Source organism: Sorex fumeus, unplaced genomic scaffold (genome assembly GCF_029834395.1).
Source record: "Sorex fumeus unplaced genomic scaffold, SorFum_2.1 ptg000072l, whole genome shotgun sequence".
Lineage (NCBI taxonomy): Eukaryota > Metazoa > Chordata > Mammalia > Eulipotyphla > Soricidae > Sorex > Sorex fumeus.
Window position 1 is genome coordinate 2,511,932 of NW_026606129.1, and position 27,083 is coordinate 2,539,014.

At 50.0% G+C, this 27,083-nt stretch overlaps 1 protein-coding gene across 1 annotated transcript in view; it reads left to right on the top strand.

Moving 5' to 3' along the window:
* The window catches only part of LOC130037482 (contactin-6-like), a 158,444-nt gene extending 131,900 nt beyond the window's left edge, over positions 1–26,544 (top strand). The window contains exons 17-22 of the mRNA XM_056129323.1: positions 1,540–1,774; positions 1,863–1,978; positions 3,022–3,208; positions 24,871–24,983; positions 25,728–25,896; positions 26,439–26,544. Of these exons, the coding sequence (XP_055985298.1) occupies positions 1,540–1,774; positions 1,863–1,978; positions 3,022–3,208; positions 24,871–24,983; positions 25,728–25,896; positions 26,439–26,536 (918 nt within the window). The 3' untranslated portion in view covers positions 26,537–26,544. The remainder of the gene's footprint in view (positions 1–1,539; positions 1,775–1,862; positions 1,979–3,021; positions 3,209–24,870; positions 24,984–25,727; positions 25,897–26,438) is intronic.
* The last annotated feature ends 539 nt before the right edge of the window (positions 26,545–27,083 follow it).

Sequence of the window (27,083 nt, forward strand, 5' to 3'; positions counted from 1 at the left end):
GGCGGCACCGGCTGACGCCAGGACATCCCACCCTCCCGCACTCATCCAGGAGCCCCCGCGTCCTGGGTCCTTGAGGGGAGGGCGTCGTCGCCCTGGGTCCTCTCCCTCCATAGACGTGGCGCTTCGGGCTGCAGGTCCCTGGTTGACAGCACACAGGCCCCGAGTGCTGGGGCTCAACCTGCCAGGAAACCCCTCAGGTAGAAGGAGTCACAGCTCCAGAGAAGGGGTCGCATGAGGACCTGCACCCCAGCCCTCCCAGATCCTGCTCCCCGGCCACCTGTCCACACCACCTGGACGCCCCGCCTACCGCTGCCCTGAGTGCAGGACCCCGCAGAGCCAGGCAGGGTTGTTGTCTGGGGTCTGCGGGGTCAGAGGGGCTGGGGAAGGGCCCAAAGTCTGCACCTGGAGGAGCTCCCGTCACTCACTGCCCAGAGCTGCCTCTTTCCTGCTTCTGGGCTGGGCCTGTGCCCTGTGGCTCATGTGCAGATCTGGGGCAGGGTCTGACTCCTGACACCCCCAACTCACACACAGTCTCACAGACACATGTACACACACACACACACACGCATCCTCCCCGACTCACACATACAGTCACACACATACACGTGTACACACACACTCATCCTCCCCGGCTCACACATACAGTCACACACATACACGTGTACACACACACATCCTCCCCAACTCACAGACACAGTCGCACATACATGCACACGTGTACACACACACATCCTCCCCAACTCACAGACACAGTCGCACATACATGCACACGTGTACACACACATCCTCCCCCCAAGTCACACACACAGCCACATACCACATACACACGTGTACACACACACGCACATCTTTCCCCAACACACACAGTCAAAAATACAAGCACACGTGTACACACACATCCTCCCGACTCATACATAGTCACACGCACACACATGTTCACACACATCCTCCCCCAACTCACACACAGTCACACACAAACATGCACGCGTGTACACACACACATCCTCCCCCAACTCACACACATGCACACACCCCAGCATCCCGAGTAACGAATGGTGTGCTTTAGAGTGTCGGGATCCCCACACCTTCCTGCTGTAGTCAGCCTCTAGCTTACACCAAGTCTCATCGCACAACAATGATGTGACTGGTATTCAGGAAATCACTGAAAAATTTGGAAGGGAAAGGACAGACAGCCTCGAAGTGCCGTCTAACAAGCTTGTTGCGCTGCATTTAAGAACCCACATCCGAATTATGTTATTGTTTGTGAAAACTGGCAGACTCTAAGCCATCTTCTTTCCATCACAACTTCTGGGAAGTCGTGGGGAAGGACAGATGCAGAGTGTCCATCGTGCCACCACCCTTATCCGAGTCCTTCGAGTCGGGCTCTCCCTTGGTCGCATGCCGAGGGGACGTCAGCCCTGCCGCTCGCTGTGGAGCTGAGCACAGCCCTGCACGTCTCGGAGAGTTGGGCCAGAGGAACAGCAGCCGGGGTGGGCTAGGGGGCACCGGGCGCACCCCCACGGCTCGCATCTCCCCAAGCCCATCCCAGAGGAGCTGCAGAATGGGGAGGGCTTCGGCTACACGGTGATGTTCCGGCCCGTGGGCTCAGCCGCCTGGACCGTGGAGAGGCAGCCATCGGTCGACGCCTCAAGGTTCGTGTACAGGAATGAGAGCCTCAGCCCGCTGTCGCCCTTCGAGGTGAAGGTGGGAGTGTACAACCAGGAGGGGGACGGCCCCTGGAGCACCGTCTGCATCGTCTACTCGGGGGAGGACGGTGAGTAGGCGCTGGTCCCCGGGTGCCCGCTCAGCCTCTGCTCCTCTGGTCTCTGGCTGCGGTGCTGAGCACGCCCGACTCTTGGCAGAGCCCCGCCTGGCCCCCAGGGGCACATCCGTGCAGAGTGTCTCGGCTTCAGAGATGGAAGTGTCCTGGGAGGCGGTCAGTTGGAACCGGAACACGGGCAGAGTGCTGGGCTACGAGGTAACTCCTGCCAGTCTCCACCCTCCCCCCATCCCCATTCCTCAGCCCTGCCCCAGGCCCGTGGGGCAAGGAGAGTGGACGGAGGCCTCACCCCGCACTCCCAGCTGGGTCCCGGGAAGGGCCTAGGGTCCTGGCCTCCAGGACTCTCCCTGGAAACCCCCCGATGGTGGGTCTTGCCTCGAGACTCACTGGATGGGGCCTGGATAGGGCCCACTGGCCACTGCGTGTGGAAATGGGACTCACTCAATTTCACTCCCACATGTGGTCACACCATCCATTATTGGGCAGCAGAGAGGAAGGGCCAGAGAGAGCCGTGCCGAGTGCATTCCGCATGCAGGCGGCCTTGATCTGGCTCCGCGGGTGCCCCTGAGCACCCCGAGAGTGACCCTGAAGCATGAAGTGGGGGTCACGCCTGCACGCCTCTGGACATGCCCGTCACCCACTCTCACCCTGCCCCCACTGCCTAGAAGTCTCCTCTGTCCCCGTGACCCCCCTACACTGCTAGTCTGGCCGCCTGAGCCCCGAGGGGCACACGGGTCCCCACCCCAGCTCTGATCCTCCCCGGCTCTCGCCCCTCGGAGCCCCGACCAGCCCCTGCGGCCTGTCTTCAGGTCCTCCTCGATTTCCCTTGTCGTCTTCAGCTAGGTCCAGGCCCTACAGACCCACCCGAGCTCTTAGCCAGCAGCAGGGCCCAGGGCAGTGAAAATGCTCCATGTCGATGGACAAGCACAGCCACCGGCCAGTCCTGAGGCCCCGACACCAAGGGGCTCCCTTAGACCAGGGCTGGACGCAGGGGACAAGCCCTGCTGGGGTCTGAGACGCGTCTGCTGTTAAGCTGACCACATGTGCCCATCGTGAATAGAGGTGGAACTGATTCCCACTGTGCAGTGGCTGTCTCAACATCTTCCCAGGACATGGGGGCCCCAGACTGAGTAGGGGTGTACGGTCATTTCATTAGCCTCCCCCCTTCCTCCCAGACCACCCCCACCCCCAAGGCGGCTGGTGTTCAGGGCTCAGCAGATGCTTTTTCTTGTCCTGAGCAGATTCTGTATTGGACAGAGGACTCCAGAGGCTCCGTGATGGGCAGGACACGGGTCAGCGGCAACATCACCTCCAGGAATGTCACGGGGCTTCGCGCCAACACCCTCTACTTTGCTGCCGTGAGGGCCTACAACACAGCCGGCCCTGGCCCCTCCAGCGCCCCGATCAACGTCACCACCAAGAAGTCTCGTGAGTGTCCCATGAGGGAGGCCTTAGTGACCACCAGGGCTGAGTGTCCCATGAGGGCTGCCTTAGTGACCACCAGGGCTGAGTGTCCCATGAGGGCTGCCTTAGTGACCACCAGGGCTGAGTGTCCCATGAGGGCTGCCTTAGTGACCACCAGGCTGAGTGTCCCATGAGGACTGCCTTAGTGACCACCAGACTAGTGACCCATGAGGGCTGCCTTAGTGACCACCAGGGCTGAGTGTCCCATGAGGGCTGCCTTAGTGACCACCAGGGCTGAGTGTCCCATGAGGGCTGCCTTAGTGACCACCAGGCTGAGTGTCCCATGAGGGCTGCCTTAGTGACCACCAGGCTGAGTGTCCCATGAGGGCTGCCTTAGTGACCACCAGGGCTGAGTGTCCCATGAGGGCTGCCTTAGTGACCACCAGGCTAGTGACCCATGAGGGCTGCCTTAGTGACCACCAGGCTGAGTGTCCCATGAGGGCTGCCTTAGTGACCACCAGGCTGAGTGTCCCATGAGGGCTGCCTTACTGACCACCAGGGCTGAGTGTCCCATGAGGGCTGCCTTAGTGACCACCAGGCTAGTGACCCATGAGGGCTGCCTTAGTGACCACCAGGCTGAGTGTCCCATGAGGGCTGCCTTAGTGACCATCAGGGCGAGTGTCCCATGAGGGCTGCCTTAGTGACCACCAGGCTGAGTGTCCCATGAGGGCTGCCTTAGTGACCACCAGGCTGAGTGTCCCATGAGGGCTGCCTTACTGACCACCAGGCTGAGTGTCCCATGAGGGCTGCCTTAGTGACCACCAGGCTGACTGTCCTGTGAAGGCTGCCTTTGTGACCACCAGGGCTGAGTGTCCCATGAGGGCTGCCTTAGTGACCACCAGGCTAGTGACCCATGAGGGCTGCCTTAGTGACCACCAGGGCTGAGTGTCCCATGAGGGCTGCCTTAGTGACCACCAGGGCTGAGTGTCCCATGAGGGCTGCCTTAGTGACCACCAGGGCTGAGTGTCCCATGAGGGCTGCCTTAGTGACCACCAGGCTGAGTGTCCCATGAGGGCTGCCTTAGTGACCACCAGGCTGAGTGTCCCATGAGGGCTGCCTTAGTGACCACCAGGGCTGAGTGTCCCATGAGGGCTGCCTTAGTGACCACCAGGCTAGTGACCCATGAGGGCTGCCTTAGTGACCACCAGGCTGAGTGTCCCATGAGGGCTGCCTTAGTGACCACCAGGCTGAGTGTCCCATGAGGGCTGCCTTACTGACCACCAGGGCTGAGTGTCCCATGAGGGCTGCCTTAGTGACCACCAGGCTAGTGACCCATGAGGGCTGCCTTAGTGACCACCAGGGCTGAGTGTCCCATGAGGGCTGCCTTAGTGACCATCAGGGCGAGTGTCCCATGAGGGCTGCCTTAGTGACCACCAGGCTGAGTGTCCCATGAGGGCTGCCTTAGTGACCACCAGGCTGAGTGTCCCATGAGGGCTGCCTTACTGACCACCAGGCTGAGTGTCCCATGAGGGCTGCCTTAGTGACCACCAGGCTGACTGTCCTGTGAAGGCTGCCTTTGTGACCACCAGGGCTGAGTGTCCCATGAGGGCTGCCTTAGTGACCACCAGGCTAGTGACCCATGAGGGCTGCCTTAGTGACCACCAGGGCTGAGTGTCCCATGAGGGCTGCCTTAGTGACCATCAGGGCGAGTGTCCCATGAGGGCTGCCTTAGTGACCACCAGGCTGAGTGTCCCATGAGGGCTGCCTTACTGACCACCAGGCTGAGTGTCCCATGAGGGCTGCCTTAGTGACCACCAGGCTGAGTGTCCTGTGAAAGCTGCCTTTGTGACTGCAGGGTTCTCCTATCCTTGAGTCAGCACGTACCAAACCCCCTGTCATGTATAACTGAGCATCCCTGGACTGGGCGGCCTAAGCCATGACTTATAATGGGGCCGATGGGCGTCCAGTGGCTGAGGCACTGTCCTGTGCAGAGGCGGCAGCTATACCACACGGTGCCCCTGAGGTCACTGCAGGTGGTCGGGCCCCTGGCACTGTGGGGTTTGTGCATCCTTGCACCCGTGCATGGACCATAGCCCTAAGGAGACCCCAGGGCCCAGGGCTGGTCTGTCTGAGGAGGGGTCCTGTGCACCATTTGTTACTACACCAAGTGCGTGTCCATGCCCACGGCAGTGGCCCCTGCTTATGATGGCAGCACAACCGGGGGTCCAAGTCTAACCTCCTGGACACGGGCATAGGAAGGGCCCACTGAGGCGCAAGGCCTGGATTCTCCAGGCGTCCATGCTCAGGCCTTGGCATGGACACATCCACCTCCAACCACACGTGCTGGTCCTCGCCCGCCACAGACCTCGGCTTCTGTGCCTGCCTCACCTGCCCTGGAGCTGCGCTTCCCGAAAGGGACCGACCCTCAGGTCCTTGTCACTGCCCGTCCCAGAGAAGGTCACCAGGGCCCCCTTGTGGCCCCTCTTCCGTGTCCTCTGAGTCTGTCCACAGCAGACCCCCAGCTGCTGCTCCCGATCTCCCGCCCACTGCTGGTTCTGCCTGGAGTGTCACTGTGACTCGGCTCTCGGACACCAGAGGGATGTGGGAAGGGCTGGACTCATCCCAGCCCAGCTGATGGGCATCATGGGTCCCATTTCCTGCTGCCTGTGGGTGTGCTTCCCTCCTGAGATCCGGGCACAGGGGTCTCTCTGCAGAGTTCAGGGGAAGCAGCCCCCCACCCCCGCCTCAAGACTTGGGGCAGGACCCGGCTCTCTCCGCTCTCTGGGGCTGGAGCCGCTCTCTGGCGCTTCTCCCAGCAGGAAAGGAAGGATGGCTCCTTGTTCCATAGCTGCCCGGAACCGTCCCCAGGGCTCGGGGAGGAAGCCCAGAGCGAGCAGGAGACACGCGACGGTGAAGGCGGACGCTGGCTCCCAGCTTTGCCAGGGAGCTGACGTGCTGTGCACCCCGGGAGAGTGCAGGATGGACACAGCTGTCAGGGTCCACGGCTCTCCCTCAGGCTGTGCCACCCTCACCTGGCAGGGGAAGCCCCCAGGCGCCCTGGGTTCTGTCCGATGGACTCTGTGAAGCTGACGTGGAGAGCCCTTTGTTTGGAGAGGGGATAACGGCACCCGTTTTTGCCGCTCCCCTCCGGAGGTGATTTACCTTCCAGGGGGGCCTCACTGAGACCCTGAAAGTCGGTGTTGAATCTCAGGGGCGGAAACACAGGGCAGGCAATGGCTGGTTGCTGAGGCTCTGAGAGGGCAGCCCGAGTGGGGAAGTTCGGGTGCTCCAGCACGTGAGACAGAGAGCTGCCAGGCAAGGGTCTCCCATGACAGCCCCCCGGACACTTGGCCCCGGAACGGCGGGCCGCGGTGGCTGGTGAGAACTATGCCCTGGTGCTTTCTCGAGTCGACGCCTGTGTTTCGCTGGAAGTGACTCAGCTCGGCAGAAACAAACGCTCGCAAGGACGAGCGAGGCATTGCCAGGGCGTTGGGAGCCCCACAGACATCCTGTGAAAGGAATTTGGATTTCAGACCAACGGGAGAAAAATATTGACATCAGTTCCAAGAAGAAAGCCAGGTGCGTGGGGGCCGTCTGCTAACATGGAAGAAGGTTCCAGACCCAGTAACAAGAGCCGTTTGCCAATCTCGGTTGCATTTGGCCTGTTGCTGGCTGACGAGCACTGTGCTGGGTTTCTCGTGCTGTAAATATGCAATCCATCCTTATTTAGACAAGAAGGAGGCATGAAGCTTTTATTTCATCTCGCTCTTATGTTCTTTCTCTCTTGCCCAAATGTCAACCCCATGCTGTTCTTTAGAAGTGTAACATAAGAAGTTGTTTTTGAATTGAGTTCACAGTGTGAAGTACAGTGCATATAAATGCCATCTACAGAAAAATTGATCATAGGGAGACCATTAGAGGCACGGAAGGCTAGCTTAGTGCGCTGTCATTCGATTAAGAGGGAACGGGCTGGTCTTTGGAAGTTGTCTGGAAAGGTCAGGAAGACTGGCAAAGTGCAAAGTGCTTAGTTTTGAGATTTCCTTAGGGTTTCCCATTCGCCAGTAGGGATTATGGCCACACCCTCCACGGCATCGCACCCGCCTTTCACGGCCGGAAGAAAGAATCGCAGTGTCTCCGGAATACTCGTGGTCCAGAGAAACACGACATCACACCCGCAGAACCAGAACTGCTGGCATGTTTGTGTCAACAGGAAGACTGGCTGGCGCAGCCTCCAATGCTTCTTTTAAAAATACCAGACAAAGGCCGAGAGCCATGGTGTAGACAAAGACAAGAGAGGCGAGACCCTTCCAGTAGCACGCTCAGACTCAGCGACCTGACGTCGAAAGCAAAGCCCGAACCCACTCGGGGCACTGTTGTCCAGAATTCCAAACGTGCATTCAGTATGTCTAAGAGGAGAGCCATGAGCAGGCTTGGGAATTTCATTTTAATGAGGAGCACTTTGGACCCTGCAAGGGTTAGGTTACATCCACAACCCGTCGTGGAGGGCTGACTCTCAGGAAAGAGAGGAGTTACTGAGCTTCAATTTGATTTTTATACTTCACTTTTAATTCTCATGCGGGAATGTGGTCTACAGTAAGAGCCTCTGCGTCAGCTGCCCTCCACGTGGGTTACGCCATCGAGTGGCCGGGGCCCCCACTGCTGTCTCATTCTCACTCCCTCTGCTACACCCGCCCCCCCACTCAGGCACCTAGTTCTGTGCTCAGAGTCCAAGATTAGCTTTGTTTTGTAACTGTCCTTCCTCTTTTTTTCCTGTTTGTTTCTCTGTGGACACAAAAGTCACATCCTGGCATCCTTCCTTCTCCCTCTGACTCAAAATGAGATACCGACTAGTTTCATCCACATTGTAGCAAAGGGTAAAATTTGATCTTTCCTTATGGCTGAGTAGTGTTCCATGTGCCCTGTCCCAGACACTAATACAGACTGGAATGTCTTTATCATCATGGGGGTTATCGGGCACTGAGGTTGTTTCCAGAACTCACCTTTTACGAAAAGCACGTCAATGAGTGTGGGTATAAATACGTTTCCAGTTAATGACTTTGTGCTCTTGGGACTGATGGTGAGAAGGGGAACTTCCGTTCTTGCTTTGGGGAGTCCCTGTAGAGGTTTAAGTAGAAGAGGTTCCTTTTTTCACAACATGCCCACCAGTACTAGATATTTCTGAACTCTTTGGTGCAATAAGGTGATTTCTCTTTGCTGCTTTGATTAGCATTTCCCTGATAATCAGTGACGAATAGTTTTCCATATGCCTGTTTGCCATCTCTGTGTTCTCTCTGAAGATCATTTTTGAATGGAATTCTTGTTCTGATTTTTGTTGACTTTTGTGACTGCTTTATCTCCTGACTGTCAGTCCTTTGTCAGATGTCCCTTGTGAGAATATGTTCTCCCATTCAGTGATGTCTTTTCATTTTAGCCATTGCTTCTTTCACAGTGCAGAAAGGTTTTAATGTGATATGGTTCCTTTTAGTTATTTTTGTTATTGTTTTCTTTGCCAGTGAGTTTGAATTGTTGAAGGCTCTTCAGAAGCCAGAGTAACCTGTGGTTATACCAGTGTTTTACCAAGGTATTTGGATGTGTTGGATGTAACATCAAGGCCTTCGACAATCTTTTTTAAATAAAATTTTGTTTATACTATGAGGCAGATATTTAGTTTCTCCCTCCCTCCCTCCCTTCCTTCCTTCCCTCCTTCCTTCCTTCCTTCCTTCCTTCCTTCCTTCCTTCCTTCCTTCCTTCCTTCCCTCCTTCCCTCCTTCCTTCCTTTCCTCCTTCCTCCCTCTTTCCCTCCCTCCTCTCTCCCTCCCTTCCTCCCTTCCTCCCTCCCTCCTTCCCTTCTTCCCTTCTTCCTCCCTACCTCGCTTCCCTCCCTCTTTTCTTCTCTTCTTTCTTTCTTTCTTTCTTTCTTTCTTTCTTTCTTCCTCCTTCCCTTCCTCCCCCCCTCCCTCCCTTCCTTCCTCCCTCTGTTACTTTCTCCCTTTCTTCCCTTTTTCTCTCATTCCTTCTCTTACTCCCTCATTCCTTCCTCCCTACCTCCCTACCTCCCTTCTTTCCTTCCCTTCTTCTTTTCTTCCTTCCATCCTTCCTTCCTTCCTTCCTCTGTTCCTTCCTTCCTCAATTCCTTCCTCCCTTCCTTCCCTCTTTTCCTCCTTCCTTCTCTTCTTTCCTCCTTTATTCCTCCCTCTCTCCTTCCCTCCTTCCTTCCCTCCTTCCTTCCTCCTTCCTTCCTTCCTTCCTTCCTTCCTTTCCTCCTTCCTCTCTTCCTTCTTCCCTCTCTCCCCCCTCTCCCCTCCCTCTTCTCTCCCTCCCTCCTTTCTTCCCTCCCTTCTTCCTCCCTCCCTCCCTCCCTCCTCCCATCCCTTCCTTCCTTCCTTCCTTCCTTCCTTCCTTCCTTCCTTCCTTCCTTCCTCCCTTCTTTCCTCTGTTATTTCTTGAAGATGAATAGACATCTTCACCTGTGCCCTTTATTGCAGACACTTTCATGGATTAATTAAATACCCCATTTCAATTGTCATGGATTGACTCTTCATTCATGAGTACTTAATTTAGGCTTCACAATTGCATTCCATTGGTCTGATTTGTATTCCATTATTCTGTTTTTCTGAGTAGCTGGGTATATAGTGCAGTTTCAAGTCAGGGAATGGGATGCCTCCCCCAAGTTTTTTCTTTCTCGGAATTTCTTTGATTCTTCAGACTGTTATATGGTTATATAGAGCTTTTATTTGTATTTGCTCTATTAAAGAATGTCATTGGAATTTTATAAGAATTTCATGAAATCTGCATAATTCTTTGGATAGGCGATCAATTTAACAATGTTAATTATTCCACTCCATGAGCATGGGGTATTTTTCCATTTCCCTATGTCTTATATTATTACTTTTAGTGGAATAAAATAGTTTGGTTTATAAATCTGATAAACCTAGATCTCATTTAGGTTTATAAAGACTGATAGCTTTTGGTATATAAATCTTGTACCTCCTTTGTTAAGTTGATTCCTAAGTACTTGATGTTTTTGGTTTCAGTTGTAAAGAAGATTTAAAAAAATTTCCTGACTGGGTCAAGCCATTAGCAGCCGGTGTCGAGGCCGTCTTGGTACTGGAGGTCACCTTCTTGCCCCCCAGGTCAGGATTGTCCCTGCCCCAGTGAGCACAGTGAGGGCCTAGCTCCACGGCCCACATTTTTCACCACTCCACAACTCACTGTGAACATACAAAGACATACTAGCTGTCATCTCTGAGTCACACAAAAGCTCACAAGGGGCAACTCCAAACTGCAAATGACACAATGGAAGCAACGCGGAACCCACAATGCTTAGTGAGTCAAGATGGAAGAGTCAGCAGGTATTTCCTTCTCAGGGAGCACAGAGCCTACCTGATAAAGAATCAGAGAGGAAATGCTGAGGATGTATAAGGAGCTCAAGGAAACAATGGAACAAGCCGCCAATGAAATACTAGAGGATACGAGAGCAGAAATGAGGGAACCACAAACCGAATATCCGATATGAAAAATTTGGTGGGTGAAATGAAACCCCCCTGGAAGCCTCAGCAGCAAAGTAACAGCTGCTGAGGACAGAATTCGTGAGCTCCAAGATGAGGTACAGCAAATCCCCAGACAACAGCACAAGATGAAGCCTCAAAGTAAATGAACAGCTGACAAGAGAACTTTGGGATGATTTCAAGAGAAACAGCATAAGAATCCTCGAGTCCCAGAGGGGCGAGAGGACAACCCTAATGAAGAAACAGCAGTCAAAGACATAGTTAAGTTCCCAGAGCTGAAGAATGTGTACACCCCGATCCCAGAGACCCAAAGGTACCAGCTGCAGGAAATCCAGATACAAGCACTGCGAGACATATCCTCATCAGAGTAAGGAAAACCATAGGTAGAGAGAGAATGCTGAAAGCAGCAAGATCAAAGAAGGAAATTATATACAAAGAAGCATTCTAAAGATAATGGGAGAATTTATCAAATAAAACCCTCTTGACAGAAAACAGTGGTGTGTATAGTGGACAAAGTTCAATTAAATGAATACCTCGCCAAGAATACTTTACCCAAATAGACTTTCATAGAGATTTAAAGGAGCAATATACAATTTCACAGAGAAACAACAAGTCAGAAACTTCACAGATGCAAAAACATCTTTATAAAAATTAAAGGGGCTACTTTAAGACAAGCTGTATCCCACAAACACAAAAAATTTCTGCAAAATAGATGGCACGAAATTCTATGACAATGATTTCTCACAATGTCATTGGGCTAAGTGCACCAATTAAGGGACACAGAGTGGCAGGATGGATTAGAAAATTAAACCCAACGTTGTTCCTGAGGGAAAAAAAACACTTGAATCATCAGAGCGAACACAGACTTAAAGTCAAAGGTTGAAAAACAATTCTTCAAACAAACAGTCCCCTCACAAAGGTCAGGGTAGCCATACTAGTGTCAGAATACATATACTTCAGGCCAAAAAAGATAATAAGGGACAGTGAAGGTCATTTATTAATGATCAAAGGGTATTAACATCATGAAAAACTCACAATTCTAAATATGTATACACCTAAAGAGGGACCAGAAAAATACTAAAAAAACTGCTAGTAAACTGGAAGAAAGGTATTAATAGCAACACAATACCAGTTGAAGATTTCAACACCACTTTGTCATTCTCTTGATACATCAACCAGACTAAAGCTCAATAAGGAAATACTTGCTTTGAAGGAATAGAAGACAAGAATATATATACATATGTACATATGCATATATAAAACAGCTTTTATGAAGTATTATATATATACACACACTTACCTTTTTCATGCTCAAAAAGCAGAATAAAATTCTTCCTATACCAGATGCACAGAAGTAGAAGTTAAGCACAAACAGAAACGGACAAAAACTCAGACACCTCAAACTTAAATGGCTTGTTACTGAACAACCATGAGTTAGGGAGGAAATGAAAAGATTCATGGAAACAACGAGAAGGAGGATACTGCTTGCCAAAGCCTGTGGATACAGCAAGGGTAGCATTAAGAGGAAACCTCATAACTCCACAAGCATTCATCAGGAAGGAAGGAAAGGCCCACATCAATAACTTATGTACATAACTTAAAAAACCGGACCAGCAAAAAATGACCAGCAAAATGAACCTAAAGCAGGCAGGATGAAGGAAATAATAAAACACAGAGCAGAAATTAATAAACTGAAAACTCCATCCCCAAATCCAGAAGATCAACAAAACCAAAGCTTTGAAAAATAAACAAGATCAAAAGCCACTAGCAAGACTCACAGAGAAAGAAAGAATCCTAATACACCAAATCAGAAATGAAAGGGGAGACATCACCGTAATTCAAGTGTCATCTGAGATGACTTTGAGAATCTTAATGCCATCAAACAAGAGGACCTAGGAGAAATGGATAAATTCCTAGATTCCTTGGATCTCCCAAGCCTGAACCAAGATGATCTGGAATACCTGAACAGACCTGTAAATATTGATGAAATTGAAATGATCATCAAAAGCCTTCCCAAATAAAAGCCCAGACCCAGATGTATTCACCACTGAATTAAAATCTTCGAAGAGGATCTACTGTCAATTATTTTCAGGCTTTTCCAGGAAATTGAGGGAAAAACAACACTCCCAGTTTCTATGAAGTAGACAGATCACGATCACGACGATCACGACCATCCTGTTATTCGTCGATTGCCTCGAGCAGGCCCCAGTAACGTCTCTTTCATCCTAGCCTGAGATTTTTAAAAGAGTGCCATATTCAAGGCTCTTTCAGAGTTAGGAGAATGAGACCCATCATTGTTACTGGTATTTGGCATATTGGGTACGCCACAGGGAGTTTGGCAGACTCTGCCGTGTGGGCAGGTTTCATTCGGTAGCCTGCCAGTTTGTCCAAAGTAGGAATGAGATAATAAGATGTCATAATAAGATGTCGCAGCCACGTGGTTCCGGGAGCTGGTTTTATAGTCTCTGAGTCTTGGTTGTTGATGGGATTACACGGCGCCAGGGGTTCAGTTGGTGGGTGTGACCCCCGCCTACTGGAATTTGGAGGATCTGGGTGGAGGAAGCTCAGCCCCGATCCAAGTAGGCTTGGAGATCTCAGTCCCGGGACCCGCATGCCTTTGTTCCTCTGCTAGTACCTTCATGTGTGCGGAGAGTGGTCTCAGCATGGTTGTGGCTGGTTCTGGAGGTCTTTGGCTGCCGGAGCAGCCCTGGTCGGAGCAGGGAGGGAAACTCAATCCGCTCCCCTCCAAGGGGCTCCGGTGAGGACAGCCAGGCACGGGGACAGGAGACAGAGACACCACAAAAAAGAGAACTGCTGACCAATATCCTTCAGCAACATTGTTCCAAAGTTCCTCCACAAAGTACTAGCAAATAGGATCAAAAAAATTATCAAAAATGTCATATATAACCTTCTTTCTAAGATCAGACACAAAGCAAGACTGCCCACTTTCACCGCTTTCTATTCAATATAGCACTGGAACTATTTGCTGTAGCGATTCAGTAAGAAAAACAGATGGAGGGCATCCAGAAAAATGAAGAAGTCGAGCTTTTACTATTTGCAGATGACATGATACTAGTCTTAGAAACTTCCTAAAGACCTACAAAAAATTCCCTACAAACAATAAATTTTTGAAGTAATGTGGCAGGCCACAAAATCAATACACAAAAGTCCATGGCTTTCCTATATACAAATAATGAAAGAGAAGAAAAGGATATTTAAAAAACAATCTCATTCACTATGTGCCTCAGAAAATCAAATACCTCAAGACCAACTTAACTCAGGAGATTATACAAGAATACTAGAAAACACGACTCCAAGAAATAAAAGAGGACCTTAGGAAATGGAAACGCAGCCCCTGCTCATGGATTAAGAGGGTTAATATCATCAATATTATAATAATCCTGAAAGCATTGTACAGGTTTAATGGAGTAGCTATAAGGATTCAATGACATTTTTCAAAGAAATACACTAAGCATTCCTAAAATGCACATGAAAGTATGTCTCCATCCCTGAAATAGCTAAAGTAAGTAAGTAAGTAAGTAAAGGCCCTCCCGTTGATCATCGATTTGCTCGAGCGGGCCCAGTAACGTCTCCATTGGAGACTTTGTTGTTACTGTGTCTGGCATATCGAATCCTCTCGGTAGCTTGCCGGGCTCTCCGAGAGGGGCGGAGGAATCGAACTCGGGTCGGCCATGTTGGCTGAGTGCAAGGCAAACGCTCTACCCACTGTGCTATCGCTCCAGCCCAGCTAAAGTAATCCTTGGGATAAAGAAGACGGGAGGCATCTCTTTTGCCAACTTCAAATTATACTACAAAGCAATAGTAATTAAAACAACGTGTTATTGGACTATAGACATAAGAGTGAGGCAGAGCTGATATCCTGAGACAGATACCATCACTCAGGTATTTTATCAGTTCATCTTCATAAAGAGCAAAAAAATTTGAAGTGGAGCAAGGAAAGCCTCTTCAACACGTGGTGCTAGGAAAATCTTGCTACATCCAAAAAAAAAAAACCTCAGATTTCTTTCTAATACTATGCACAAAAGTCTAATAAAAATGGATTGAATAATATCAAACTTGAATCCAAAGGTGCATGGAGGAAAATATAGACAGAACCTTCCATGACATCAAAGTTAGCTTGGAGGCATCTAACAAGCATCTTCAAGATGAAGTACCACTGGCCAATCAAGTGGAAGCAGAGGTGAGCCTATGGGACTACATGAAATTCAGAAGCTTCTGCACTTCAAAGGAAATGATGACCAGGATAGAAAACCAGCCCAGGGAACATGAAAAGATATTTATCCCACACCCATGTTATGGGGTTAATATCAAAGATATATAAGGCACTGATAGAACTTAACAAGAAAAAAATCCAACCTCATCAAAAAATGCGGAGACGTGATAGCAGAAACTTCCTCAAAGAAGAAATTCAAATGGCAAAAAGACACATGAGAAAAATGCTCACACCACCAATCATCAGGGGAATGTAAATCAAAACAACAATGAGATTTCATCTCACACCACATCTCACACACATCCAAAAGAACCACCAGTGCGGGCCTGGATTCTGGCAGAAATGTCCCTACTAACATTCACTGCTAATGGGAACGCCGACTGATCCAGCCCTTCTGGAAGACAGCATGGACATTCCTCAGAAAACTAGAAATTGAGCTGCCTTATGATCCAGCAGTGCTGCTTCTGAAAATATAACTCCAGAGGCCCAAAACACAGTACAGAAAAGCCATCTGCACTCCTACATTTATTTCAGCACTGCTCACCGTTGCCAGAATCAGACAACCTAAGTGCCTGAGAACAGATGAGTGAATAAAGAAACTATGGCACATCTACACAATGGAACACGATGCCATCATTCGAGAAAATGAAGTCGTGAAATTTTATTCCATGGGTATCATGTGCTGAGTGGAATGAGTCTGAGTGAGAGAGACAGACACAGAATGATCACAATCATTTGTGGGACACAAAAACCAAGACCAAACATACGATGAGAATAATACCCAAAGAACATAAACTGGACCAGGAGAACCAGCCCAACTTGTCATAAATAGCAGGGGTGTGCAGTTAGGACACAGAAGGCACCCGTATGACAAGGATAATTAGAAATTACCGTTCTGGACAAGAGCTGAGTGCTGAGACTATTGCAAACCACAGGGCTAAAATAGGAAAGAGAGAAAGAGATCAAGATAGAGACAGAGACAGAGAGACCGAGAGAGCGGGAAAGGGGAGAGAGAGAGGGAGGGAGAGAGCGAGCTGTCTGCAGAGAGTCAGGCTGGTGGGTGAGGGTGAGATGCAATCCGGGATCCTGGTCATGGAACATGTACAATGATGAAGGGACGGGAAGTGTTGTATGACTGACACCCAATTGTGACCAACTTTGTAACCATCTCATGGTGATTTAGGAAAAAATAACAAACCAAATTTTCTTTTTTTTGAGTTCATTCTCTACATAAATGCAACAGATTTTAATGTGCTGATATTATAGTTTGCTACTTTTTTGTATCGGTTACTGTTTCCAATAGTTTTTTTTCCCCTGATGGAGTCTTTTCAGCCAGTAACACAATGCCACCTTTAAAAGTGATAGTTTAGCTTCTTTTCTCACTTGAAACATTTGAATATTTTCTTACCTAATTGTTCTATCTGGGACTTCCGACATCATGTTGAAAATGGACAGCCTTGTTTTGTGTCTGTTATTGTAGAAAAGGTTTTCCGGTTTTGATTGCTGATCATTATCTTTTCTGTAGATTAGTTGAGGTTATTTCCACTTATATTCATTTTATTGAGAGTATTTTATCATAAGTGAAGACTGAATCTAGGCAAAAGTCATCTCTGTACCCATTGATAAGATAGTATGATTTTTTTCATCTGTTTTTGTTGGTGTGGTATCGAACATTAATTGTTTTTTATATAGAGGACTGTTCTTGCCTCCCGGGAATGAATCCCACTGGATCATGGTGTATGAGTCTTTTGCTAGGTCTATTACTTAATTCAGCTGACTAATATTTCGTTGAGGATTTTTGTACCTATGCCTTTTGGGGATGTTGGTGTACAATTTTGTTTTATTTTGTTGGTAATATCTCTGCTTTTGGTATTCAGGTAAGGGCACTAAAGGAACAATTAATAACAATGCCTATACCTTTGGTTTTCCTGGAAGAGTTTGAGAAGAATAGATGATATTTCCTCTTTGAAGGTTTGGTAGAACTCACTCATAAACTATATGAACCCAGGCTTTTGTTTCAGGGAGAGATTTTTCATTGCTGTTTCAATTTCTTTCGTCAGTAATTGGTCTCTTCAGAATCTTTACTCCCTCTTGATGTGGACTTGGGAAGTTGTACGACGCTGAAATTTCATCTATTTCTTCTAGTTTCTCAAATTTGGTGGCATATTGTTTTTCACGGTAATTGTGATTAATTGGTGTCTGTTAAACAAACTACTCTCATTTCTGCTTCAGTTTATTAGAGTCTTTGTCTTTATCTTTGTGAGTGAATCTGATGATTCATAAGTTTGTTTACCCTTCTTCAGAAATGGCATTTGCTCCACTTTTCCTTGTATTATTTTATTTGGTTCTGACAACTTATCTTCGCTCCTATTTTTATTATTTCTTTCCATACGTTCTGATTCACTTTTTGCAATGTTCTAGTTTCTGAAGATGGAAGGGTATTCACTTGAACTTTGTTGAGTTTCTGTGTGTGTTGCTACTGTTTGGGACCCCACCCACAGTGCTCAGGGCTTACTCCTGGTGGGCTGAGGGACCATACGGTGTGCAGGGGATGGAACCCAGGTTGGCTACACTTCACCCTCTGCGTGATCCCCCTGGCCCTTTTCCTTGAGTTTTGTTTTGTTTCTGGGTGTAAGGCTGTACTGTGTTTATCTCCCCCATAGCACTGTTTTTGCTGTGTTCCTTGATTACTCGTGTTTATTCACAGTTGTTTGGGGATCTTTAATATTTTCTTTAAGCCACCAGTTATTCCATGTGATGGTATTTAGTCTCCAAAAGCTTGAGTTATTCCTGATTTACTTTTTATGGTTAATTTCTACCTTCATGGCATTGTGATCTGAAGATTTGGTATGGTTCTGTTTTAATGGCTTTTTGAATATTTGTTTTGTGTCCCAGAATGTGGTCCAACCTGGAGATTACTCTATGTGCAGTGGAGAAGAGTGTGTGTTGGGCATTTTGTCTGGAGAGCCAGCCCTGCATATATGCTTAAGCCCAGGACAGTGAACTCATTTAAAGCTATTGTTTCCTGTGGTTTCTGTCCAGTAGTTCTCTGCAGTGAGGAGGGTGTGGTGAGGTAGCCTACTTTTGTCTCACTATTGATCTCCTTCCCGGGGACTTATTACGATCACGATCACGATCACGATCACAATCACGATCACGATCACGATCACGACCATCCTGTTATTCATCGATTGCCTCGAGCAGGCCCCAGTAACGTCTCCTTCATCCTAGCCCTGATATTATATACAAGGCTCTTTAGGAGAATGAGACCCATCATTGTTACTGGTATTTGGCATATTGGGTACGCCACGGGGAGTTTGGCAGACTCTGCCGTGCGGACAGGTTACATTTGGTAGCCTGCCAGTTTGTCCAAAGTAGGAATGAGATAATAAGATGTCATAATAAGCCGGTTCCGGGATCTGGTTTTTATAGTCTCTGAGTCTTGGCCGCTGATGGGATTACACGGCACCAGGGGGTCAGTTGGTGGGTGTGACCCCTGCCTACTGGAATTTGGAGGATCTGGGTGGAGGATGCTCAGCCCCGATCCGAGTAGGGTTGGAGATCTCGGCCCCGGGACCCGCGTGCCTTTGTTCCTCTGCCGGTACCTTCATGTGTGCGGAGAGTGGTCTCAGCATGGGGACTTATTACTAGTGTCTTAAATAACTTTTCTTGTCTTTTACTTGGTGCATGTATATTAATATTGTTGCATTTCCTGATGTATTAATTCCTTAGGCATATTGCCTAATGTCTACCTTGATCTCTTTCTACCTTCCTTAGTTTTAACTCGATGATGTCTCACGGGTATTGCCAACCATACTTCCCTTTAAGCTCCTGTATGATTGTTTTCCAGCATTTTACTTTATCATGAAAGTTCAAGTCTGTCTGCTGTACACAGCAGAAGGTCATGTTTTGCTACTCGATCCATCAAGCCACAACGAGGATTTCAATTCTGAGTTCAATCCATTGACATTTAGAGAAATTATTGACATAAAGGAACTTATTGCTGTTTCTTATAAGATTTCAGGTTCTTTTTTCAGGCTGTTTTTATTTATTTGGTTTTCATTTATTTTCTCTATTTGAATTTTGGTATCAGCCCTTTATAGTGATTATTTTCTGTTTGTTTGCCTTCAAGATTAAAGTGTCATTTACATCTTAAGTCATAAACTTATTTCCTCTTTTAAATGTAAAGCAAGTCTGGGTTTGGTCTGGGCCCTTTGCTACTCTGCTTCTTCCCTCCGCTCTGTTTCGTGGATGCCTCACTGCTTCCAAGTGGCCTTTTCTGGCCTTTTGCAGAAGACCACGAGTGCCTTTTAATTGTTTGAAAATGTTTTTGTTGCCCCTTCAAATCTAAGTAGTAAACAGGAGGAATAGAGGATTATTGATTAGAATTTCTTTTCATTCAAGATGGGCTGGAGCGATAGCACAGCGGTAGGGCGTTTGCCTTGCAAGCGGCAAGTCTGGCTGAGCCGGTTCCGCCTCCTCTGCCCCTCTCGGAGAGCCCGGCAAGCAACTGAGAGTATCTCGCCTGCACGGCAAAGCCTTGCATGCTACTTGCGACATATTTGATACACCAAACACAATAACAAGTCTCATAATGGAGACGTTACTGGGCCCACTTGAGCAAATTGATGAACAACGGGAGGACAGTGCTTCATTCAAGACTTTGGATATATCCTAGCGTCCCTTTGTGCCTAGAATTATATTTGTAAAATCTGTCCAGTCTTCCAGAGTTGTTTCAGATAGAAAAAGCTCGGTGGGAGCTTGGGGGACTGAAATGTTCAGTGTCCAAGAGCTGCCTCTCCAGGTCGGGTGAAGGACCAGGGGAACAGAGGAACAGGAACTGGGCCCCAGGCTTGTCGGTAGTCAGTTTATTTCTCTCTCCTCCCCTGCATATCCGATCTCTCCCCTTACAGCACAGTCATAGTCCCAGTCATCATAGTTCCATCATCCTAGTCTCTTTGTAGACCTCAAGTTCTCTACCTCATTATCTCCTTCCTCGTCTTGTTGTTGTCTCATAGTCCTCATATTCTTGTCCTCAAAGTCTCAAGTCTCCAAAGTGTCCGTTCTCCTCCTCGTCTTCAACGTCATGTCGTCAACTTTCTAGCCCTCATAGACCCTCTAGTCCTCAACGTCTTGTTCTCTCTTGCCCCTTACAGCATAGTTATCTAGAAATCATGAAGAGTGGGGGTCCAAAGGTGGGGTTGAACATTGTCATAACAGCAAAGAGAGGTAAGGCCACTCCTTTAAGAGATCAACTAAAGGACAAAATATCACCTGAGGAGATTACTCCAGATTACTAGGAGATCCACTCAAGGGTGGGATTCCATCCAGTGTGTATTGCTTTCTCCTTTCCTCGGCTAGTAATTCATGTTAACAATTATAGTAAATTTATTTCTTACAAGCGGCCAACATGGCTGACCCGAGTTCGATTCCTCCGCCCCTCTCGGAGAGCCTGGCAAGCTACCAAGAGTATTCGATATGCCAGACACAGTAACAACAAAGTCTCCAATGGAGACGTTACTGGGCCCGCTCGAGCAAATCGACGATCAACGGGAGGGCCTTTACCTTTACCTTTTACCTTATTTCTTATAATATTTCTAGTAATGTCATTTTTGTATGAACACAGTAAGAGATATGTTAAGCTTAAAGTTTGGCTCATCCTGGGGACATCTCACTACATATCCCAGATCACAATCCCCAGGTTATTAATATAATTAAAGTCTTTCCTAACCCTAGAAGGGTCCTTATTCAGTTGCTTCTTTTTGGATCATGTCAGAATTTGTGCATGACATGCTCTTAACTTATAGTTAAGTTTTGTGACACTTGGTCTGGCCCATTTCAATGCCAGGGTAGCTCACAGCTTGCCCTGGGTCCATCCAGCCCCTCTTTGGGACCCTGCTTTGGGAATTCCTGGAACTAAGGAAAACTGAGGCTTAAGCCAAGTAAATATGGATGCCCGGGGTAAATATTATTTTAACATGGAGTCAATTAACTCCCATGTTACAAAGCATAGCATCAACTGTCTTCCTGTATCTATACAAAGAGGAAATAAAAAAAGGAAATAAACCATGCAAATGACATGAAGGAAAGAGAAAAGCAATATGAGGTCATTAGTGTCTGACACCTGCTCTGACTTGGTCACACCACTCCCCACGGGTGCCCAGGCCTCTGGCTCCTCTGGGCTAGTACCTCAGGCATTTGTGGCTGTTCCCCCGGCCAGCAGGTCCATCAGCCCTGCAGGGTGCCCCCTTCTGGTTCCGCCTGTCCTGCTGGAGTGTCCAGGAGTCCCGGTCGACTCCCTGGCCAGTGGCCACAGCTGCTCAGCGAAGTTTTCAGGGGGTGTTCGGTCAGGGCTTGGCCTTTGGTTCTGTTTTGCCGGTGGCAGGACCTGCAGGCTGCCCCGAGCTGAGTTGGCTGCCCCCTCCCAGTCACCAGATTTCCCAGTGTCCCTCTGCCCAGGAGGGCCCTAGGAGGCTCCATGGAGGTCAAGGAGGCCGGTTTCACAACAGAGATCGGAACCCCAGGACTGAGAGACCCCCGGATTCGGTGCTCTAGTCTCCCAGCCTGGCTCTGTGCCCCCCGGGGACAAGGGCAACTCTGCTAATGCTGCAGCCCACCAAACCCCGGACCTGCAGCTTTATCCATGGAAGTCGGAGGAGATGACAAATGCCTACCCGAGGCACTGGCCATTGCCCCAGCACAAGTCAGTCATGTGCCAGCCCGGTGCTGGGCACTGGACCTTTCACGCCCACAGACAGATGAGGTGGACCCAGCAACAACGAAATCAGAATCCGTCACTGCCCGCAACATGGAGGGAGTGAAGTGATGTCTTCTGTTTCTTGATTGTGTGGCATTGTTGATGTTTGTGCTGGTCTTAAGGAGCAGAGTTGAAAGAACTCTGCCGTGAGAATATGCTAGATTCAAACTGTAGTACCTGGTGAGAGTTTTGACACCTTCTTTTTCGTAGCCGAAGAAAAGACGAGAAGAAGCATTTGGGGATTAGTTGGGGGCCTGGGTGCAGAGGGCCAGCGTTCTTGTCACTGCTCCTGGCCCTTCGGACAGAGCACAGTGGCTGGCGCGTTAAGTACAAATACCCTTTTAACACATGGACCCCAGGTGTCGCGATTTGTGTTTATTCAAGCACAGGAAGGTGTGACCCCGGAGGCACGGGCTGGGGTCAGTGTTAACTGGGGTCGCAGTTCACCAACACAGATGTTCCACAGCATGTCCTGTCCACTCTGCCTCACATCTCATCTGGGCAGTCGGTCTTTGTGGATCAGACTGTGGGCACAGTGATGACCATGGGGCAGTGCCGTAGGGGAGCCACTACATAGTGCTGGTCAGGAGGGGCCCCGGCCCGTGCTGAGCTCCAGCCCTGGAGGAGACCAGGCAGGGCCCTGGGCAGCCTTTCTGCCATCCTCAGGTCATGGGAGATGAGCCGGACGGGTTGGACATCCCAACATCATTGTCATTCAGGGACACACCTGGTGTACATTCAACTGAGCTCGCAGAGTCCAACATCCGAACAGAGGGTCCACGCAGAGGCCCAGAGGGAGCAAGGCAGTGGACACAGGGGGGCTCTGGGCTTGACACACAGTGGATGCCCAGCCCCCACACACGAGAGGTGGCGGCTGTGTGCAGCTGTGCGGAAACTAGAGATGCCAGCACCAGTCCCTGTGGCCTCTCACGGGCCAGACGCTACTCGCTGGGCTGCTGCTGTCGGGGGGCTGCTGCCCCTCATGCCAAGGTGCAGGTGTCCGAGGAGCAGGGGCGGGAGCAGGGCCACCCAGTGACCTGGTCACAGCCTGTGTTCCAGACCCCAATCGGCACACAGCGTCCCCTCGTTAGGGAAGGAAGGACCACTGGGCCCCATCATTGCCCTAGGGATGATTCTAGATCCCCTTCCTTCCTGCCCTGATGACACTGCTTCCCCCTAGCCAGGAGGCTCCGTCCTCCTTGGGCGATGGGCTCTTGGGTGGCAGGTTTGGAGTCTCCCATTCCTGGGTCTCCAGCACCAGAGAAGACACCAGCCCAGCTGCACACCAAGGAACGATTGGGCTCAGCCCCTCAACGGCCAAAGCTCGTCACCCACCAGTTGGACCCGGGAACTCCAGCTGGGCTCTGTGTGAGGGTCTCGGACTTCAGCTGCCCAGGAGACAAGCATCCACGAGCACAGCCAAGCAAAGGCCCGTGGCGAGGAGACCCCAGCCCAAATGCAGCAAGAAGTCGGGGGGCTTCTCGCTGTCCTCTATGGCGTCTGCTAGGCTCTAAGAGGTTTCCTGCATCCTTCACGGCCTGTGCCCAGGGCTTGCTCACAACATCTTGAGCTGTGCCAGCCCCCTGCAGCCCACTTCTAACCTGTCAGAGACCAGCAGGCCCACGACGCACTGACCGTGCAAAGGTTTGGGTCTGGAGTTGGCCCCATGTATGCCAGGGAAGGGCCGATCCACAGGGCTCTCGCGCCCGGGAGGGACCCACACCAGCGATGTACACGTTTATTTGGGACTTGTGTCGGCTATTCTTCTAGATTTGTTTCTATTCAAGCACTGTGATTTACAAAGTTGATAATAGAGTCATTTCAGGCATATAGTGTTCTAACACACCCAGTGTGAGCTTCCTTCCACCAACCCCAGCCTGACCCCTTAGGCACATAACAAATTTATGCCAGATTGTTTGTGCCAACAAAAGAATTTGCAAATATCAATGGCAGTTAGATCAGAAAATAAATCAGTTAAACCGATTTGCGATTGTGTATGATCTTAACCTACGTGAATAAGAAAATTAAAACCATTTAATACAATATAATAACATTCCTATTATAATTTACATAAGTAAATTTTCAACTATGGAATTTAAAATAAATTGTGTTAAATTTTATCTTGTACTTGGATCTCATTATGGTAATAATCATGCCATTAAAAAAAACTTTTAAAAACATTGTGTGCTAATTTTGGAATTTACATGAAATAGGTAAGGCCTACCTATGCATTTTTTTTTACCCCGTGCTTTATTTAAACACTGTGGTTTGCGAAGTTTTTCATGGCGATTTGTTACGAGCATTCAGTGTTTCAACACCAAACCCACCAATGTCACCATCCCTCCAATATTGTCTCCAGTTTTCCCAACCACCCCTTAAGCCTGACCCTGTAACAGGCCTAGAGTAATTTATTTATATTGTTTCTTATCAGTAAATTACTTATGGAATAAAATATATTTTCTTAGGAGAAAGTTAGTGAAAACTGTATCTCAGAGGAGACATTAGGTCCTTGTCTGAGGTTACTATCATGCTCTTGCTAGTCAGGCCTCTGTGCTCATGTTTTTGTTAGTCAAGATTGGTTGATCTCTAAGTTACACCCCGTCCGATCCAGAGAGCTCCTGGTGGGAGGTCAGTGTTGTAGAGTTCGGGGATGTTACACAGCCACATTTGCTGCTGTGCGCTCTGGGAAGTCCAGAATTTTCCACTGGGTGGTCAGATGGAGTTGATGCTTTCATGCTGGGCAGCGGTTCTGGAGTATGGACGATGACGAGGCTGCCGGGGCTTCCAGGAGCACAGGGCTGTGGGGGAGGTAGCCCATCCTGACTCGGGGAAGGCCTGGGGGTTTCAGTCTCAGGACTCTTGTACCTGAGTGTTTGGAGGTTAGTTTCTCCAGGAGGCTCAGTCCTGAGGTGACAGAGTCTGGCTAGAGGCACGCACTAACTTTGGAGTGTCACAACTAATAGCAGCACTGTTCACTAATGTAGAACGTGGACTCGGGTCATTCCCAGGACGTGGAATAATTTGCTTAGTCTGGTGAGAATGGGCAGGGTGTTTCAGATGAGAATGGGAGGGATGGGTAGGGTGTTTCATGAGCATGGGCGCATGGTGGCTTCTGTGTGAATCCTTCAGGCCCAGGGGTGCCATGGGGGCTTCACGCTCACTGAGACCTTTGATTTTTTCTCTAAAGCTCCCAGTCAACCGCCAGCAAACATCGCCTGGAAACTGACAAACTCCAAGTTATGCCTCAACTGGGAGCACGTGAGGACCATGGAGAACGAGTCGGCCGTGCTGGGCTACAAGGTGGGCCTGGCCCCGCCCTACCACTGTCCATCCTCTAGGAGATGATGAGGAAATATGTGGAATGAAGAACCAGAGGGGAGGAGTGGGCTGCCCTTGGCTGCTTCCTCATGGAGGCCAGGATGAGGGCTGGGCGGGTGGCAGTCAGACCCCGAGGTCCAGGGCTAGTCTCCAGAGCACTGGGCTCAGGGTAACCCCAACATAGAAAGCCAAACCCAGCTCTTCCCTGGAGCTTCTTCACAGATCAAGAGGGGAAGCTCCAGGACGCCTAGTGGCCGTGTCCTTGAGTGTCCCCTGGCCAGTGACACGAGATGGTGTGTGTGGCCATGAGTGGGAGGAGAATAAGACCTGAGCACAGGTTCTGGGAGAATTCTGGGAGTTGGGGGTCTATGAGCAGCAGGAGGTTGGGTGAGGGGCCCACCCATGGCCAGCCACCCCCTCCCCCGCCCCTGTGCAGACAGACCCTGGCACTGGGTACTGGGCAATGCTCAGCCGCTACATGGTCAGGAGAGCCGGTGGCATCCAGGGCAGGGGCTCTGGGACGGTCCATCCTCATCAGAGGACACCAGCCAGGGAGAACCAGCCTGTGCCCATCAGAGCAGGTGCCCAATCCTGCTGTGTGTCAGAGGTCCTCGATGTCCCCTTCCTGCTGTGTGTGTGTGTGGGGGGGCGTCCCTGTGGGCAGGGACAGGGCGGGGTTGGGCAGTGAACCCCTTCACCACCCCCTGGCCACTCCCATCTGTCCAGATCCTATACCGGCAGAACCGGCAGAGCAAAGCCCACATCCTGGAGACCAACAACACGTCGGCGGAGCTGCTGGTGCCCGTGGAGGAGGACTACCTGGTGGAGATCAGGACGGTCAGCGACGGGGGTGATGGCAGCAGCAGTGAGGAGATCAGGATCCCCCGCATGTCCAGTGAGTGCCGGCCAGGCAGTGTCCAGGGAGGGCAGGGCCGGCGCTGGCCTCTGTCAGTGATGCACAGTCTTGTGCGTCCTTGCTTGAGTGAAACCACAACCACCCTCGGCGTGGGTCCCTGGGATGGGTCTTGGACAGGAGGATACAGGGGTTCTCGCGCTGCCCTGGAGGGGCAGGGAGGCCTCCTCGCAGCGTGGCTGTGGTCCGAGTGGGGCCCCCTTGGCACGTGGCCCAGAGCCTCCCGCACGGTCCTGGGCCGGCAGCTCTGGGACTTTCCTCGACCCTCTCCTGTTTCAAAGAACAGCTCAGGGTTGGGTTCGAGGCTCAAGGGCAGCGCCGGATAACACCCCTCACCCCCCACCCCTGCCCCAAGGAGGAGCCCCACCAAAACATTAAGAATAAAACTGAAAAGTAACCCGGAAAGTAGAAGTAATCCTAGGCAGAGGGCAAAGGTATCTCCGGAAGCTAAAGGCAGGGAGAGCAGGAGCGTCTCTGGAATGTGTCCCTGTCCCGGGAGTCATCATTGCTTCCTTTGTCCACAGGCCTGAGCTCCGGAGGGCTGGTGCTCACACCCAGCGCCCACTTCCTGTCAGCTCTCGGCGTTTTCTACCTTTTTGCTATCCAGCCGCTTGTGCGATGAGGAGGCGGCGAGTCTCTGGGAGGGGCCGGGGCTGACCAGCCTGCCATCAGCCCTGCAGCCGCCTCTCACCGGGTGGTACTTGATCCAGATTAGTTTGGAAGAAACCCTGTATATTCCTACGGCCTTGTAAATACCTCTGGTACGTTAATAAAACACTTTTAAACACTTGTGAGTGTGAACATCCAGGGCCATGGCCCGGGCAAGGATGACTGGCAGCATGACTGGCCCCTCTGCTCTGCCCCCCGAGCCCCGGGTGGCGGGGGGGACCAGGCAGAGGACAAAGGCACTGGGGGCGATCACCACCCCTGAGGGGGTAGCACCCTCCAGGCCAGGGACTCTGTTAAAATTCCCACCTTCCTGGGAGTAAAGTGAAGAGGCTTACGTCTTTGTTTAAAAAGAAAAAAGAAGAAAAAATTGTAAGGTATTCCAACGCCTGAAGAGCTTTTATCTCTGAAAATAAGTTGGGACAGGAACTCTCTCTGCCCAAGAGTCTGCACACAAAACTTTCCTCAACTCGAATTTCTGAGCTCAGTGACAGGACCGGAGG